The following is a 15,377-nucleotide window of genomic DNA, read 5'->3' on the forward strand; positions in this document are numbered from 1 at the left end:
CAACAGGATGAAATTTAATAGGGATAAATGCCAAGTTCTACATTTAGGAAATAGAAACCAAAGGCACAGTTACAAGAGGGGGGATATTAGACTCAGCAATACTATAAACAAGAAGAATCTTGTAGATCACAAGCTAAATATGAGCCAACGGTGTAATGTGGCTGCAAGAAAGGCAAATGCTATTTTGGGCTGCTTTAAAAGAAGTATAGCTTCCAAATTGCATGAGGTACTGGTTCCCCTCTATTCGGCCCTGGCTATGCCACATCTTAAGAATTGCGCAGCAGTTCTGCGCACCACACTTCAAGAAGGATACAGACAAGCTGGAGCACGTTCAAGGGATGATCAGGGGCCAGGAAACAAATCCCTATGAGGAGAGACTGAAAGAACTGGGCATGTTTACCATGGAGAAGAAGATTGAGGGGAGATATGATAGCACTCCTCAATGACTTGAAAGGTTGTCACACAGAGGAGCACCAGGATCTCTTCTCAATCATTCCAAGATGCAGGACACAGAAGAATGGGCTCAAGTTACAGGAAGGCAGATTCCGGCTGGACATCAGGAAAAACTTCCTGTTAGAGCAGTACGACAAAGAAACCAATTACCTAGGAAGGTTGTGGGCTGTCGAGGCAGCTGGACAACAATCTTTCAGATATTCCTTAGGGTGGATTCCTGCATTGAGCAGGGGGTTGGACTCGATGGCCCTGAAGGCCCCTTCCAACTCTACTATTCTGTGATGCTATTAATACTACACTGAGCACTTATACTACTTCTCCCCAGTGTGAATTCTTTGATGCAGCTTAAGGCTGCTGCTGTGAGCAAAGCTCTTTCCGCATTCTAAGCATTTATAGGGCTTCTCCCCAGTGTGAATTCTTTGATGCAGCTTAAGAGTGCTGCTGTGAGCAAAGCTCTTCCCACATTCTAAGCATTTACAGGGCTTCTCCCCACTGTGAATTCCTTGATGCTTCTTAAGGTGTGTGCTGTAGGAAAAGCTCTTGCCACATTCTAAGCATTTATAGGGCTTCTCCCCAGTGTGAATTCTTTGATGCTGCTTAAGGTGTGAGCTCAGAACAAAGCTCTTCCCACATTCTAAGCATGTATAGGGCTTCTCCCCAGTGTGAATTCCTTGATGCAGCTTAAAGCTGCTGCTGTATGCAAAGGTCTTCCCACACTCTATGCATTTATAGGGCTTCTCCCCAGTGTGAATTCTTTGATGCAGCTTAAAGCTGCTGCTGTATGCAAAGGTCTTCCCGCATTCTAAGCATTTACAGGGTTCCTCCCCAGTGTGAATTCCTTGATGCTGCTTAAGCTGTGTGCTCCGAGCAAAGCTCTTCTCGCATTCTAAGCATTTATAGGGCTCCTCCCCAGGGTGAATTCCTTGATGTTGTTTAAGATGTGTGCCCCGAGCAAAGGTCTTCCCGCATTCTAAGCATTTATAGGGCTTCTCTCCAGTGTGAATTACTTGGTGCCGCTTAAGGTGTGTGCTCTGAGCAAAGGTCTTCACGCACTCTAAGCATTTATAGGGCTTCTCCCCAGTGTGAATTCTTTGATGTTGCTTAAGCTGTGTTCTCTGAGCAAAGTTCTTCCTGCACTCAAAGCATTTATAGGGCTTCTCCTCAGTGTGAATTCGTTGATGCTCTTTAATGTTTGAGCTCCGAGCAAAGTTCTTCCCACAGTCTAAGCATTTATAGGGCTTCTCCCCAGTGTGAATTTTTTGATGCTGCTTAAGGCTTGTGCTCCAAGCAAAGGTCTTCCCGCACTCTAAACATTTATAGGGCTTCTCCCCAGTGTGAATTCTTTTATGCAAGTTAAGTTGTGAGTTGAAAGTGAATTGTTTTTCACACACTAAGCATTGAAACCTTTGATGTTTGTTAGAATGAATCTTCTGAGTTTTACTCTGTTTCTTCCTTTTACGAATGTTCTTTTTACTTGGTGCTTCTAGTATTGGAGTTTCACAGACGTCTGATCCTTCAAAAGAAATCGATTCGTTTTCCCTCTTCTCTTCAGTTTCAGTTTTCCTTGTCTGGTGTGGGCCATTTTTCTTGCTCTCCCTGTGATCACCTGCAAGTATTAACACAGAAATCATCTTGAAATCTTGGAACAAAACAAACGGTTGAGGATTTGATTCACAAGATAAAAAAAAAAAAATCGTTGGTGAGGTACATCCTTCTAAAGATTAAATATCCTGATGATCAATAGAACTGAGAACTAGACTGCCATGCAGTGCTTTCATTTATATGGAATAACTCATATAATGTAATTGAGAAAATAAATTAACAACATAAAAATCTGTAAAAATAAAATACACTTAAAATCTGCCATTTTCTCCTGATCATTTAACTGGGAACTGGAAAGTGGGAATTCAACCCTAATGGTTATTTTCAATGTCTAGTTATATCTTAAAATGAAAAGCAAGCTGTCCAGAGCTGTCTTCTGAAATGGCCTAACTCTCCTCTCCTCCATGTGGACCATTAAAATAATATCTGTAACCTCTTCAATATTATGCAGATGCAATTATAGCAGCAAAGTAAGATTGGTTGGCAGCCATCTCTGCCACAGAGCAAGTTCATCAATGGGCTTTTCTCAATGTTTTGTCAGGTCTTCGGAGTCAATGACAGTTGTATTCTGCACTGATACAAAGAAAGAAGAGCTGAAATTCCACCTTCCAGGATCTGGCAAGAAGGCAGAGAGGGAGCCCATTCCTTACCCAGAGAGGCCAGGATCCCACGATACTCCTCCATGACTTCTTTGTGCAGAGTCCTCTGGCCTGGATCCAGCAGAGCCCACTCCTCCTCCGAGAAATGCACGGCCACCTCCTCAAAGGTCACCAGACCCTGAAAGAAGAAGAAGAAATTATGTTCTCTTTAAGCATTATGTAGCAATCCATATAGACAAGGATGGTGAGGTCCTCTTTCTGAATGCCAAAGCATTGTGAGTGACATTCAAGGCCTTCCTAGCAGCCATCTTGGAGAAGAGTAATGGCTAAAGGGGCAGGTTCTTCCAGGACCAAAGAGATGTGCAGGAGACAGAGGCCCCCAGGACTCCCCTACCTGCCCAGGCTGTGCAGAAACCGCTTCCACTCCACCACCAAGCGAACGAGGCCCAGAAGGACCCCCCAGGATCAGTTCACTTCCCCTGCCGGTTGTTTTGCTCCCTGTGAGGAAGGTTAAGAAGGTGGGAAGGTGAGAAGGTAAGTCAACATTCTTAACTATTCCCATTTTCATTGTTTATTTTCAGTGTTTATTTATTTACTGCATTTGTTTACCATGCCATAGCCGAAGCACTTAAAAGCAATATCCAAATATTTAAAACTGCAAAAACATACAATATACATATACATATAAAACTACTATAACAAGTTTTAAAACTATGACCCTAAAAAAACAGACCCAGGCTAATTAATTACGTATTGCTAATTACATATTGCTTGACCTGGCACTGAAAAGATAACAATGTCGGTGCCACGTGAACCACATTGGGGAGATTGTTCCACACTTGGGGGGCCACCACAGAGAAGGCCTCTCCCTTGTTGTCGTCCTCCGATTTTCCCTCTGAGTAGGCGCCTGGAGGAGGACCTTAGTTGTTGAGTGTTTAAGACCTCAAACCACGTTACTAAACAACATTTCCTTTTTGAGTATCTCTCCCAGCAAAATAAGGCTCAAGGAGAACATTAAGACAGCTCATGCACTTCAGGCGTAATTGATTGAGGGACACCATGGGGAAAGACGTCCACTAATCCTTACCCAGTGAAGAGGGTCCTCCGTCCCCCTCCTGCAAGATCCGCCCGTGCAGCGGCCTCTGTGTGATGCCCGGTGGAGCCTTCTCTGCCTCAGGGAAATCTGTGGGTGCTCTGGCCAACATCCCATGGACCTGGAATAGGAGGGAGGATCCGAGACAGGGAAGAGGGATTAGAGAAGGAAAGAAACGGGTCAGGTCAAGGCCAAGGGCAGCGTTTCCCAATTGCTTTACCTTTCAGGTATTCCAAAGTTGATCTACCATCCAAGGCACACAGCACAGGAACTTGTGTCTTTGTCAGGGGTCTAAGAGTTCAACCCTGATATCCAGCATTTTCCACTGTAAACACAGCAGTTTGGCATCTACAAATGCTATTCCTGTTCTGTTGGGGGGACTCTGACACTTGTTGAAGAAGGATCCCCTCCTTCTCCAGAACTTCACAAACCCATTCATTTCTCCTGTGATCATAAGAACGTAAGAAGAGCACAAGCAGGACATGAGTGCAACAGCACCCTGCTGTCCACGTTCCCCAGAAACTGGTGTACATATAATCATAGAGTTTACGTGTACATTGATGGTGCTATATAAATAAATAATATTTATTTATTTATTTATTTATTTATTTATTTATTTATTTATTACGTTTCTATACCGCCACATAGCCGGAGCTCTCTGGGCGGTTCACAAAAATTAAAACAATAATAATAATAATAATAATAATAATAATAATAATAATAATAATAATAGAGTTGGAAGGGGCCTACAAGGCCATCGAGTTCAACCCCCTGCTCAATACAGGAATCCACCATAAAGAATACCTGAAAGATGGTTGTCCAGCTGCCTCTTGAAGGCCTCTAGTGTGGGAGAGCCCACAACCTCCCTAGGTCACTGGTTCCATTGTCGTACTGCTCTAACAGTCAGGATGTTTTTCCTGATGTCCAGCTGGAATCTGGCTTCCTTTAACTTGAGCCCATTATTCCATGTCCTGCTCTCTGGGAGGATCGAGAAGAGATCCTGGCCCTCCTCTGTGTCACAACTTTGAAGTATTTGAAGAGTGCTACCATGTCTCCCCTCGATCTTCTTTTCTCCAGGCTAAACATGCCCAGTTGTTGCAGTTTCTCTTCATAGGGCTTTGTTTCCAGACCTCAGATCATCCTGGTTGTAGGTCAACACATCCACCCATAGATCCACTCATAAAACCCTTGGCAAGGACAAATTCATCACTTCTGCAAGAATCGCTTTCTGGATCGGGGAGAGCGCTCACCCTCCTGCCCAGGTGTTGAGCTGGGTGTGTTGCCTGCTCCTTCTAGCCCAAGACAAGACAGGCAACAAACAGGTCTAATGCCTTGAGCAGAACGCCAGACACCCCTCCAGTATCCAGCAGAAGACGGGAAGCGCTGCAGCCTAGATTCAGGGCATGTTGGAGATGGACTGCAACTTTGCATGGTGGATCTATGGGTGGATCTGTTGACCTACAACAGGTAGAGCTGTGAAGGCTTTCAATTGGGAGAAACCCATAGAGTTGATAGGCATCAGGACTGGATTTTCACCGCACGTTCCTATACATGGTCAAGATTTGGGCTAGTAGCCATGGGTAACCTTCTCCTCTAGCAATTTATCCAACCCCCTTTTAAAGCCATCCAGATTGGCGGCCAACACTTCATCTTGTGGTAGAGAGTTCCATAATTTAATTACGTGCTGTGTGAAGAAGTCCTTCCTTTTATTTGTCCTGGGTCTCCCACCAATCAGTTTCATGGGATGACCCCATTGGGTTCTAGTATTTTGAGAAAGGGAGAAAAATGTCTCACTATCAACATTCTCCATACCATACAGGGTTGTTGTTGTGAAGATAACATGGAGAGGAGGGGGATTATGTACACCGCCTTGGGTTCCTTGGGAGGAAAAATGGTGGGATATAAATGTCATTAATAAATAAAATGAGAGATCAAAATGAGAGATCCTACTGGGAGAAGCCCATGGTCACCTGTGTGTTCCCAGACACCTTTCTTGAAACCTTCACTATGGCCCCTCAACTTGTTTTTTAAATTAACAAAGTGGTTTTTTTAAAAAATATAACCAGCAGCTGCACTTGCTTCATAGAATGGGACCCCCATACCTGACGGAACGCCTCTCCCGACATGAACCTACCTGTACACTGCGCTCAACATCTAAGATACTCCTCTGAGTGCCTCCTCCGAGGGAAGCTCGGTGGATGGCAACAAGGGAGAGGGCCTTGTCGCTGGTGTCCCCTCGATTGTGGAATGATCTCCCTGATGAGGCTCGCCTGGCACCAACATTGTTATCTTTCAGGCGCCACGTCAAGACTTTTCTCCGAAGCATTTAACAATATTTCACAACACTAAGTTTGTTTTTAACAGCCCCCAGAACTGTTGTTTTTAAATGGATACTGTTTTTATGTTTCTGATGGTTTTAAATTTTGTATACTTTTTTAAAAATGTTTACTCTTTTTAAACTTTGTGAACTGCCCAGAGAGCTTCAGCTACGGGGCGGTATATAAATTAAATAAATATAAATAAATATATAAGATGTTTATGATAGTAACTGTAGAGCAGGTGATAAAGCCAAGCACACATGTGCTTTGAGGTAACAAAACAAAATAAAATGTTTATTTTTGTTTAGCTGTTCTTAGTTACTTCAAATTCAAGTTAACCTGCTTAATCTACTAGTTTAAATAAAAACTGTAATCTTAAGTCTCTTAAAATCCTGTCTCCTTTCACTCTCCTCACCACCGACAATCCTAACTGACACTCCCAACTCCCAACCAACTAACCAACCACCCCCAAGCTCTAGACTTCCCCATTTATGCTCCTCCGCCTTTCACAGCATCATCAGCCACACCCACTCAGTCCAACACTCTGCGCTCACTAGACATACAAAGGCAGACATACCTAAGGGAACAGAACTGTGGGGTAATACAACAGCTTTGCTTACATTGCAGGCACTAAGTGACATCAAAGAATTCACTCCAGTGAGAAGTCCTATAAATGAAGCACTCTAAGCTCAGGTTACAGCACACAGGGCAGAACAGTTCGTGGCTACAAAGATGCGTCAGTCTGTGGCTTGTGGAAGAAGCAGGGATGCCACCCAGTGAGTGGCGGCTTTGTCGGCTCTCCCGAAAGTCTCACAAGAAGGGGACCTTACGGGAGTGACATGTCTTTGTAGCGGTGTGTCCCGCTGTATCCTGAATTGGCTCAAGAGCCAGCTGGTCGAACTGCTAGGAAGACACGTTGTCTGTGCCTTCGGGCATGGTATTGTACAGACAGATTGTCGAGTGGTCTGGGATGCAAGTAGGGCTTACATGAGAGGATATTTCATACAACAAAAGAGTCAACTTAAGAGGAAAAGGGAAGGAAAAACACAAAACATTCTGAATGAGGTTAAAATAATAATAACCATCATACAATCATAGAATAGTAGAGTTGGAAGGGGCCTACAAGGCCATCGAGTTCAACCCCCTGCTCAATACAGGAATCCACCATAAAGAATACCTGAAAGATGGTTGTCCAGCTGCCTCTTAAAGGCCTCTAGTGTGGGAGAGCCCACAACCTCCCTAGGTCACTGGTTCCATTGTCGTACTGCTCTAACAGTCAGGAAGTTTTTCCTGATGTCCAGCTGGAATCTGGCTTCCTTTAACTTGAGCCCGTTATTCCATGACCTGCACTCTGGGAGGATCGAGAAGAGATCCTGACCCTCCTCTGTGTGACAACCTTTTAAGTATTCGAAGAGTGCTATCATGTCTCCCCTCAATCTTCTCTTCTCCAGGCTAAACATGCCCAGTTCTTTCAGTCTCTCTTCATAGGGCTTTGTTTCCAGACCCCTGATCATCCTGGTTGCCCTCCTCTGAACACGCTCCAGCTTGTCTGCGTCCTTCTTGAATTGTGGAGCCCAGAACTGGACGCAATACTCAAGACGGGGCATAACCAGTGCAGAATAGAGGAGAACCAGTTCTTCACTGAATTTGGAAGCTCTATTAATGCAGCCCAAAATAGCATTTGCCTTTCTTGCAGCCATATCACACTGTTGGCTCATATCCAGCTTGTGATCTACAACAATTGCAAGATCCTTCTCATCTGTAGTATTGCTGAGCCAAATATCCCCCATCTTGTAACTGTGCCTTTGGTTTCTACTTCCTAAATGTAGAACTCGACATTTATCCCTATTAAATTTCATTCTGTTGTTTTCAGCCCAGCACTCCAGCCTATCAAGATCACTTTGAAGTTTGTTTCTGTCTTCCAGGGTATTAGCTATCCCACCCAATTTTGAGTCATCTGTAAATTTGATAAGCATTCCCTGCACCTGCTCAACTAATTGAGGAGTAAGTAATCTCCGAAATTTGCTCCGGATTAGGCTGCTTTTCAAATCCTAAAATGTGTAGCAACCATACTCACAGCCTGTATGCTCCCTTAAAGGGGACTGAGTGGACTAAGATGATGCTTAAAACATAGTTAATACAAACCTATTAATACTTACTACATATAAGAATGAAAATATATGTGCTTTTTATATTGTATTGTGTATTTGTGCTTTTAACCTGTTGGCTGTCTTACTATGATTTTAATTTTTGTGAACCGCCCAGAGAGCTTCGGCTATTGGGCGGCATAGAAATGCAATAAATAAATAAATAAATAAATATGTCAAACAATGACAAGAAATGACAGAAAAGGAATACAACAGAGCTGTACTTCAAAATAGAAGAACAGGATTACAACCACGGCATCGAATTACACTCTTCGTTGAGTCCTTGTGGTTCTAATGTCCTTAAGGTGAAAATCCAGAATATTTCCCTCCTTCTTAGTTGATGGTCTACTCTTGTCCCACATCCTTGAAACCTTTCAATAATCCAGAATCTCAGGTCTTTGTCATCATGTCCCATATCAAGAAAATGCTTGACCAGAGGTGCGTGAAGTCTTTTGGAGCGAATGCAGCTTTTGCGATTTCTGCCATCAAGCGTCCATGTAATTTATTGTACGTTGGTATGAGCACAAGAACCACCAGAACCCGCATCTGTGAGCACAAAAGCTGCATTCGCTCCAAAAGTTTAAGTTTTCTTAAACTTACTTTGTTTACAGGAGGGAGGATTCCAGGCAGAGAAGGGGGAGGTGGGAAGGAAAGAAATGGGTCAGGTGTCATGCCCTGCGTGGACATGGAGTAAGGGGATGAGGAATTGGAGGAACCTGAACCCAGTACCAAGGGGCCCAGCCCAGGGAACGTGGAGTCTGAGCCAGCAGAGATTCCTGCAGAGCCAGAAGGGATCTCTGCCAGTCTAGAGAGCCCAGATGAGGAAGCAAGCTTACCTGTTCCATCATTTAGTCAGCAGCATGGGGAGAAAGAATCCAGGCGGCGCTCCCACAGGCTTTATCTAAAACACCGAGCAATTAAGGAACAGCTGGGGGAGCGTGAGTCAGCTTAAATACGCGGCAGGAAGCCGAGGAAGCCTTGTCAGGGGTTAACTGATTTCCCTGGTGAAAGCCCTGGTCTTTGGTACCTGTGACTCCCTTGCCTGGATACTCGGACTCCTTCCTTGATACCTGCCTTGACCTTGGACCGGCTTTTGACCACGTCTACTTGCTCTTGCCTTGCTGAACCTTTGGACCGTGTTTGGACTTCATTACCTGCTCGTCGTGCTGAACCTAGGACGGACTCTGGACCACGTTGCCTGCCAAAGCCCTTGACCTTGGACTTGCTACTGACCACCCTAATTGCTGTAAGCCTGTACTCTTGCCTTGCATTGTCCCAATCTTTCCCAGTTATGTTCCTGTCTGTGTCTCCTCTTTGCCAATCCAGTAACTGCTTCCCTGTGTGTGCTACTATAAAATACCTTGGCACTTCTGTGAGTTTCTCCAGCGTGTTATCTATCGTGAGCCTTTGGCAGCTTTAACGGACATCAGGTCAGGGCCGAGGGCACCATTTCCCAATCGGTTTGGCTTTCAGGTCTCATTCTAAAGTTGATCTACCATCCAAGACACCCAGCACAGGAACTTGTGTCTTTGTCAGGGGGCTAACTGAGAATTCAGCCCTGGCATAAGAACTCTCAGAACCTTTGCCTATTATATTTGCAAAATCATGGAAGACGGGTGAGGTGCCGGACGACTGGAGGACGTTGTCCCTATCTTCCAAAAGGGCAAAAAGGAGGAACCTGGGAACTACAGACCAGTCAGTCTGACATCCATCCCTGGGAAAATGCTGGAGCAGATTATAAAGAAGTCAATCTGTAAACACCTTGAAACCAATGCGGTGATCACTAGAAGCCAATATGGATTTGTCAGGAACAAGTCCTGTCATACTAATTTGATATCATTTTTTGATCGGGAAACCTCCCTTGTGAACTGTGGGAATGCTGTGGATGTCACACATCTTGACTTCAGCAAAGCTTTTGACAAAGTGCCCCATGATATTCTGATTAACAAACTAGCGAAAAGTGGGCTAGATGGAACAACTATTAGGTGGATTCACAGTTGGCTACAGAATCGGACACAAAGAGTACTTATCAATGGAACCTTCTCAAACTGGGGAGAGGCAACGAGTGGGGTACCGCAGGGCTCAGTCCTGGGCCCAGTGCTCTTCAACATTTTTATTAAATGTTGAAGGAGGTGCAGGGAACGCTTATCAAGTTTGCAAATGACACCAAATTGGGTGGGATAGCTAATACCCTGGAAGACAGAAACAAACTTCAAAGTGATCTTGATAGGCTGGAGTGCTGGGCTGAAAACAACAGAATGAAATTTAATAGGGATAAATGCCAAGTTCCAAATTTAGGAAAAAGAAACCAAAGGCACAGTTACAAGATGAGGGATACTTGGCTCAGCAATACTACAAACGAGAAGGATCTTGGAATTGTTCTAGAACGCAAGCTGAGTATGAGCCGACAGTGTGATATGGCTGCAAGAAAGGCAAATGCCCTATGAAGAGAGACTGAAAGAACTGGGCATGTTTACCATGGAGAAGAGAAGATTGAGGCGAGACACGATAGCACTCTTTAAATACTTCAAAGGTTGTCACACAGAGGAGAGCCAGGATCTCTTCTCGATCCTCCCAGAATGCAGGACACGGAATAACAAGCTCAAGTTAACGGAATCCAGATTCCAACTGGACATCAGGAAAAACTTCCTGACTGTTAGAGCAGTACAACAATGGAATCAGTTGCCTGTTGAGGTTGTGGGTTCTCCCACACTAGAGTCCTTCAAGAGGCAGCTGGACAACCACCTGTCAGGGATGCTTTAGGGTGGATTCCTGCATTGAGCAGGGGGTTGGACTCGATGGCCTTGTAGGCCCCTTCCAACTCTGCTATTCTATGATTCTATAAGCAAAGTGCTAGAACACCAGCCAGAAGGAAAGACAGAACCTCCCAGACATTCCCTGAAATCCAGCATTTTCCACTGTAAACACGGGAGGTTGGTGTCTACAAATGCTATTCCTGTTCTGTTGGGAGGACTTCCCCAGAACTTCACAAACCCATTCACTTCTCCTGTGGTCATGAGAAACTAAGAAGAGCCATTCTAGAACAGAACAAGGGTCCATCTAGTCCAGAATTCTCTCCCCACAGTGGTCCATCACCTGGAGGTAGGATATAACCATCAAAATCCTCCAGGATTTTGTCTAACACCCATTTTAAACCATCTAAATTGGTGGCCATCACTACATCCTCTGGTAGGGAACTGCATATTTTAACCATCCAGTGTTAGCTTAACTATCCTCCAGTGAGGGCCTGCTCTACAAGTGAAGAGCAACTATACTTGGGGGTTGGACCATTGGAAATTGGGGCATCCCTTCCTTAAAGGACATGCAAAATAAAGTTGAGATAAGTATTAAGAACACAGTCCCTGTTAGTTATCAAGATGAAAAGCTCTCACCTGCTCTTTGTCCTCTGCCTGACTCAGGAGGAAGCCTTCTGCCAGGGCCACCGCCTGGGAACTGGTCTCCGCTCCACATTCTCTGACCCAGCTCTCCAGCTCTGGGGGCAGGACAGCCAGGAAATTCTCCAGGACCACCAGGTCCAGCATCTGAGCTTTCGTGTGCTGTTCTGGCTTCAGCCACTGGCAGCAAAGGTGGTGGAGACGGCTGCAAACCCCTCGGGGCCCCATGGCCTCCTGGTAGCGGAACCTCCTGAAGCTCTGGCACTCTACGTCTGAGCAGGTGTTGCTCCCAGGCTGGTCCTGCTGCACTCTTCCTTCCCAGGGCTCTGCACTGCTCCCTTCCTGGATGTTTCCTGCCTCAGGGCCAGCAAAGCTTTGCTCTTCCATCTTCACTCTCTTCTGCTCCCACCAGGACTCGAAACAGTCTCCTGCCTTGGCTGCCAATTTCTCCTTTGAGGCAGGGACTGTGCTGCAGGAATTAAAACCGAGATTGTGAAGGAGGCGCACAAGGTAGACCTGGGTTAAAGTTCCCAACAAAGCTGCCCCCCTCCCACCAGTTCCCAGTGAAACACTGGAACTGGAGCCAGTTCACCTGAAAATAACCACACTTCACCAAGGCTTCAGGCAATTTATTAAGTCAGCGTAAGGCCCTGAGCGTATGAACAATTAACAGGAGACAGGGGAGGGTGTGGGGGGGAAAACAGTCTAAAAGTTACAATGAAACTAAATGGCCACAGCAGAAATTAAACAATTTTAAAAGAGCAGTAAAAGCCACATCACGGCAAGCCGTTGATTCAGAGCCACCCAAAGAAATAAAATAAATCCTGGCTACCTAATACCTGATGGCACGGGGGTCCCTTTGCCATCCTTCTGGACCCAGGGCAGAATGACCCTTCCCCAAATGAACAGAGACCAAAACCTGTAAACTAACTAACTTATCCCCAGAACTAAGCAGGTGGGGTGGCCTGGCTGCACCAATCCACAAACAACAAGCTCCCCAGGGCTCCCGGTGAGGCGAGAAGGTTCCCACCTTCAGCTGCACAGATCAACAACACTGTGGAACGGCCTTGGCCTACTGGCTGCCTTGGTAAAACCTGGTAACAGAGCCAGATGGGTGCTTGATTGATCTTTCTGCCGAAGGACAGCCGAACAATCCCCCCCCATGCCAGATACAAGGCCCATGTGCCTTCCCCAATAATTTGATTCTTGATAACACCAGCCTGGCAAGGTAGACCACAAGTCCAAGCTTCAGAGCTGGTATTTCGAGGGGTGTTGAGGAGCCCTGGAAAGGCGGGTCACCTCTAAGTGGGATCGCTGAGTGGTGGTCAAAGACTCTAAGACGTAGGAAATGTTTATCAAAATTGCAGATGACCCAAAATTGGGTGGGATAGCTAATACCCTGGAAGACAGAAACAAACTTCAAAGTGATCTTGATAGGCTGGAGTGCTGGGCTGAAAACAACAGAATGAAGACTTGCAGCCATATCGCACTGTGGGCTCTCCCACACTAGAGGCATTCAAGAGGCAGCTGGACAACCATCTGTCAGGGACGCTTTAGGGTGGATTCGTGCATTGAGCAGGGGGTTGGACTTGATGGCCTTGTAGGACCCTTCCAACTCTGCTATTCTATGATTACTGACAAACTTGTGCCCATCTGTTCATTTCATGGTTAGCTGTTTCTAAAGTAAGCCACAAAACCCTCTAACAGTCCTAGTAGGCACACAATCTTGTGAAGCTAGTGTTTCAATACTCTTCACAAGAGTTGGTGTCATGGTTGCATCATGTGTAAGGAAGGATTATTTTAAAAACTATTGATGAAAAGGAGTTTTATCCTCACCATAATATGGGAGTTGCAGCGCAGCACATCTGGAGAGCACCAGGCTGGAGAAGGATGGTTTATACTGGGATCCTATTCATGTCTTCTCAGAAGCCGGTGCCACTGAGTTTACTAGGGCTTCCCTCCAAGTGGTATAGGATTGCAAACTAATCTCATCTGAAAGGAGTTCAAGACACCCAAACTAATCCTTTTCTGTTCCTCTGTCGCTCTGATGAGATGATGTATTGTGGAGGGATTGTGGGGAGTGAACTGTATATTTTGTATGAACACATTTTAAGAAAAAAACATTTGTTCTTTGAAGGGCAGGGTATTTACCAAAAGCTGAAAGTGCCTGCCCTTGCTGTGATTCTACATCTCCAACAAATAGTGCCCCGTCTGTTATCAATCGTGTTGCTCTATGCGAGATGTGTGAGAGACAAAAATATTGCGCAGCCCCTGTATTTGGTAAGGATATAGAACAGCGTTACCTATCCTGCTGTCCCAGCTTTCCTGACCATGGGACATACTGACTTGCAATGATGGGAGTTGTAGTCCAACACCTTTGGAGGGCACCAGGTTGGGGAAGGGCTGCTCTAAACAAAAAAAGAGAAGTAGGTGGCCCTAAGTTGTTCGTCATCAGTTTTCCACAACCCCACAATCACCTCTGCATATCCTATTCTCCATCCTGTCCTCATGGTTTATATCTGCTTTGGGAGAATGAGAATTTCACTGGCACTTTCTGCCTCCTTAGAGAGGATGTGGCGTTAAAGGCTTGTGAGCCTTAACTCCCAATTTCCCTGCTTTTTGGAGTTTGGTTGAAAACTGTAGAGCCTTTAACATTGTTTTGTAAACCGTAGGTTTTTTGTTTATTGAATATAAGGAACATTCTGGACTCAGCAAGCCTCTAGCCGTGAGGAGTCAAACACACATTGAAACTTCTTCTCATGGAGGCCTCTTGTTCACGATCCTGCATTGAGAGCAGGTCTGAGTCCATCTCAGGCTCCAGAAAGGAAAACCTTCGGCCCTCCAGGAAATAAGAGGTCTGCTGGTGAGCCAGAGTTTCTCTCCCAATCCGTCCCAGGGCTCCCTTCTAAGCCTTCTCTGCAACCAGCACTTGAACCCCAAACAGGGACCAGAGTAACAGCGATTTCTCCCCACTCTCAGGATGTGAAGATCGGGCTCACTTAATACATCAAAGAGGGACATACTAAAACCAACAGCAGGCTCCCTTCTTAATCAACAAAAGCGCCCCAGGTTTTATTTCGAAGGCCTCGTGACCAAAGTGACTTGTTAATTTTACTTATTAGGTTTGAATCAGGGAGAGGAAACAAAACAAAAAATGCAATGCAAACAGGACACCAGGGCAGCCTTTTGCCCACAGGTGGGACATTCCTCCTCCCCACCTGGGACCTTTCCTCTTGTGTCCCTCCCAGACACCCCCCTTTCTCCAGCCTTCCCTTCCGCGATCCCCTAGTTATAGGGAAGGAAGGAGGTGCAAGGCTGGGGGTCTCCTGGAGGGGCCGTAAGTGGGTCAGTCCCCTGGGGAGGGCTCGGGGGGGGGGGTCCCTCTCTCTTCCCACCCACCCTCTGCCCCAAACCTGCACCCCCTGCCCTGGGGGGCTCCTTCCTCTGCCCCCTCTCTCCTCCCCCCTGGGACCCCTTGCAATCTGCACTCACCTGCTCCTTTGCAGGGGGAAAAGAGGCTGCAGGCGGCGGAAACACGAGGCTCGCAGGAGCAGGAGGAGAATCCCAGGCTCGTTTGCAATTGAGGGGGGGAGGAAGTGTGGGGCAGGAAGGGAGGGGCCTCATCCAGCCTTGCCTCTAGGATCCAGCCCCCCCCTCTCCTCCTCTTTAACCCTTGCATGGAGGCAGCACTAGAGAGCCGCAGAGGCTCCTGGCAGAGACGTGGACCTGGGAAGGGGGCTTTTCCATTGAGGGGGTCTTTTATCCCCCCA

At 46.1% G+C, this 15,377-nt stretch overlaps 2 protein-coding genes across 2 annotated transcripts in view; one reads left to right on the plus strand and one right to left on the minus strand.

Annotated features, from left to right (window-relative positions):
• The window catches only part of LOC134396274 (zinc finger protein 420-like), a 647,156-nt gene that overhangs the window by 579,131 nt on the left and 52,648 nt on the right, over positions 1-15,377 (plus strand). The gene's annotated exons all lie outside the window — the stretch shown is intronic.
• LOC134396269 (uncharacterized) overlaps positions 1-15,377 on the minus strand; it is a 298,553-nt gene that overhangs the window by 51,021 nt on the left and 232,155 nt on the right. Inside the window, 2 exon segments of the mRNA XM_063122689.1 lie at positions 809-1,224; positions 1,309-1,857. Coding sequence (XP_062978759.1) covers positions 809-1,224; positions 1,309-1,857 — 965 coding nt within the window.

Source organism: Elgaria multicarinata, chromosome 3 (genome assembly GCF_023053635.1).
Source record: "Elgaria multicarinata webbii isolate HBS135686 ecotype San Diego chromosome 3, rElgMul1.1.pri, whole genome shotgun sequence".
In the NCBI taxonomy this organism is placed as follows: Eukaryota; Metazoa; Chordata; class Lepidosauria; order Squamata; family Anguidae; genus Elgaria; species Elgaria multicarinata.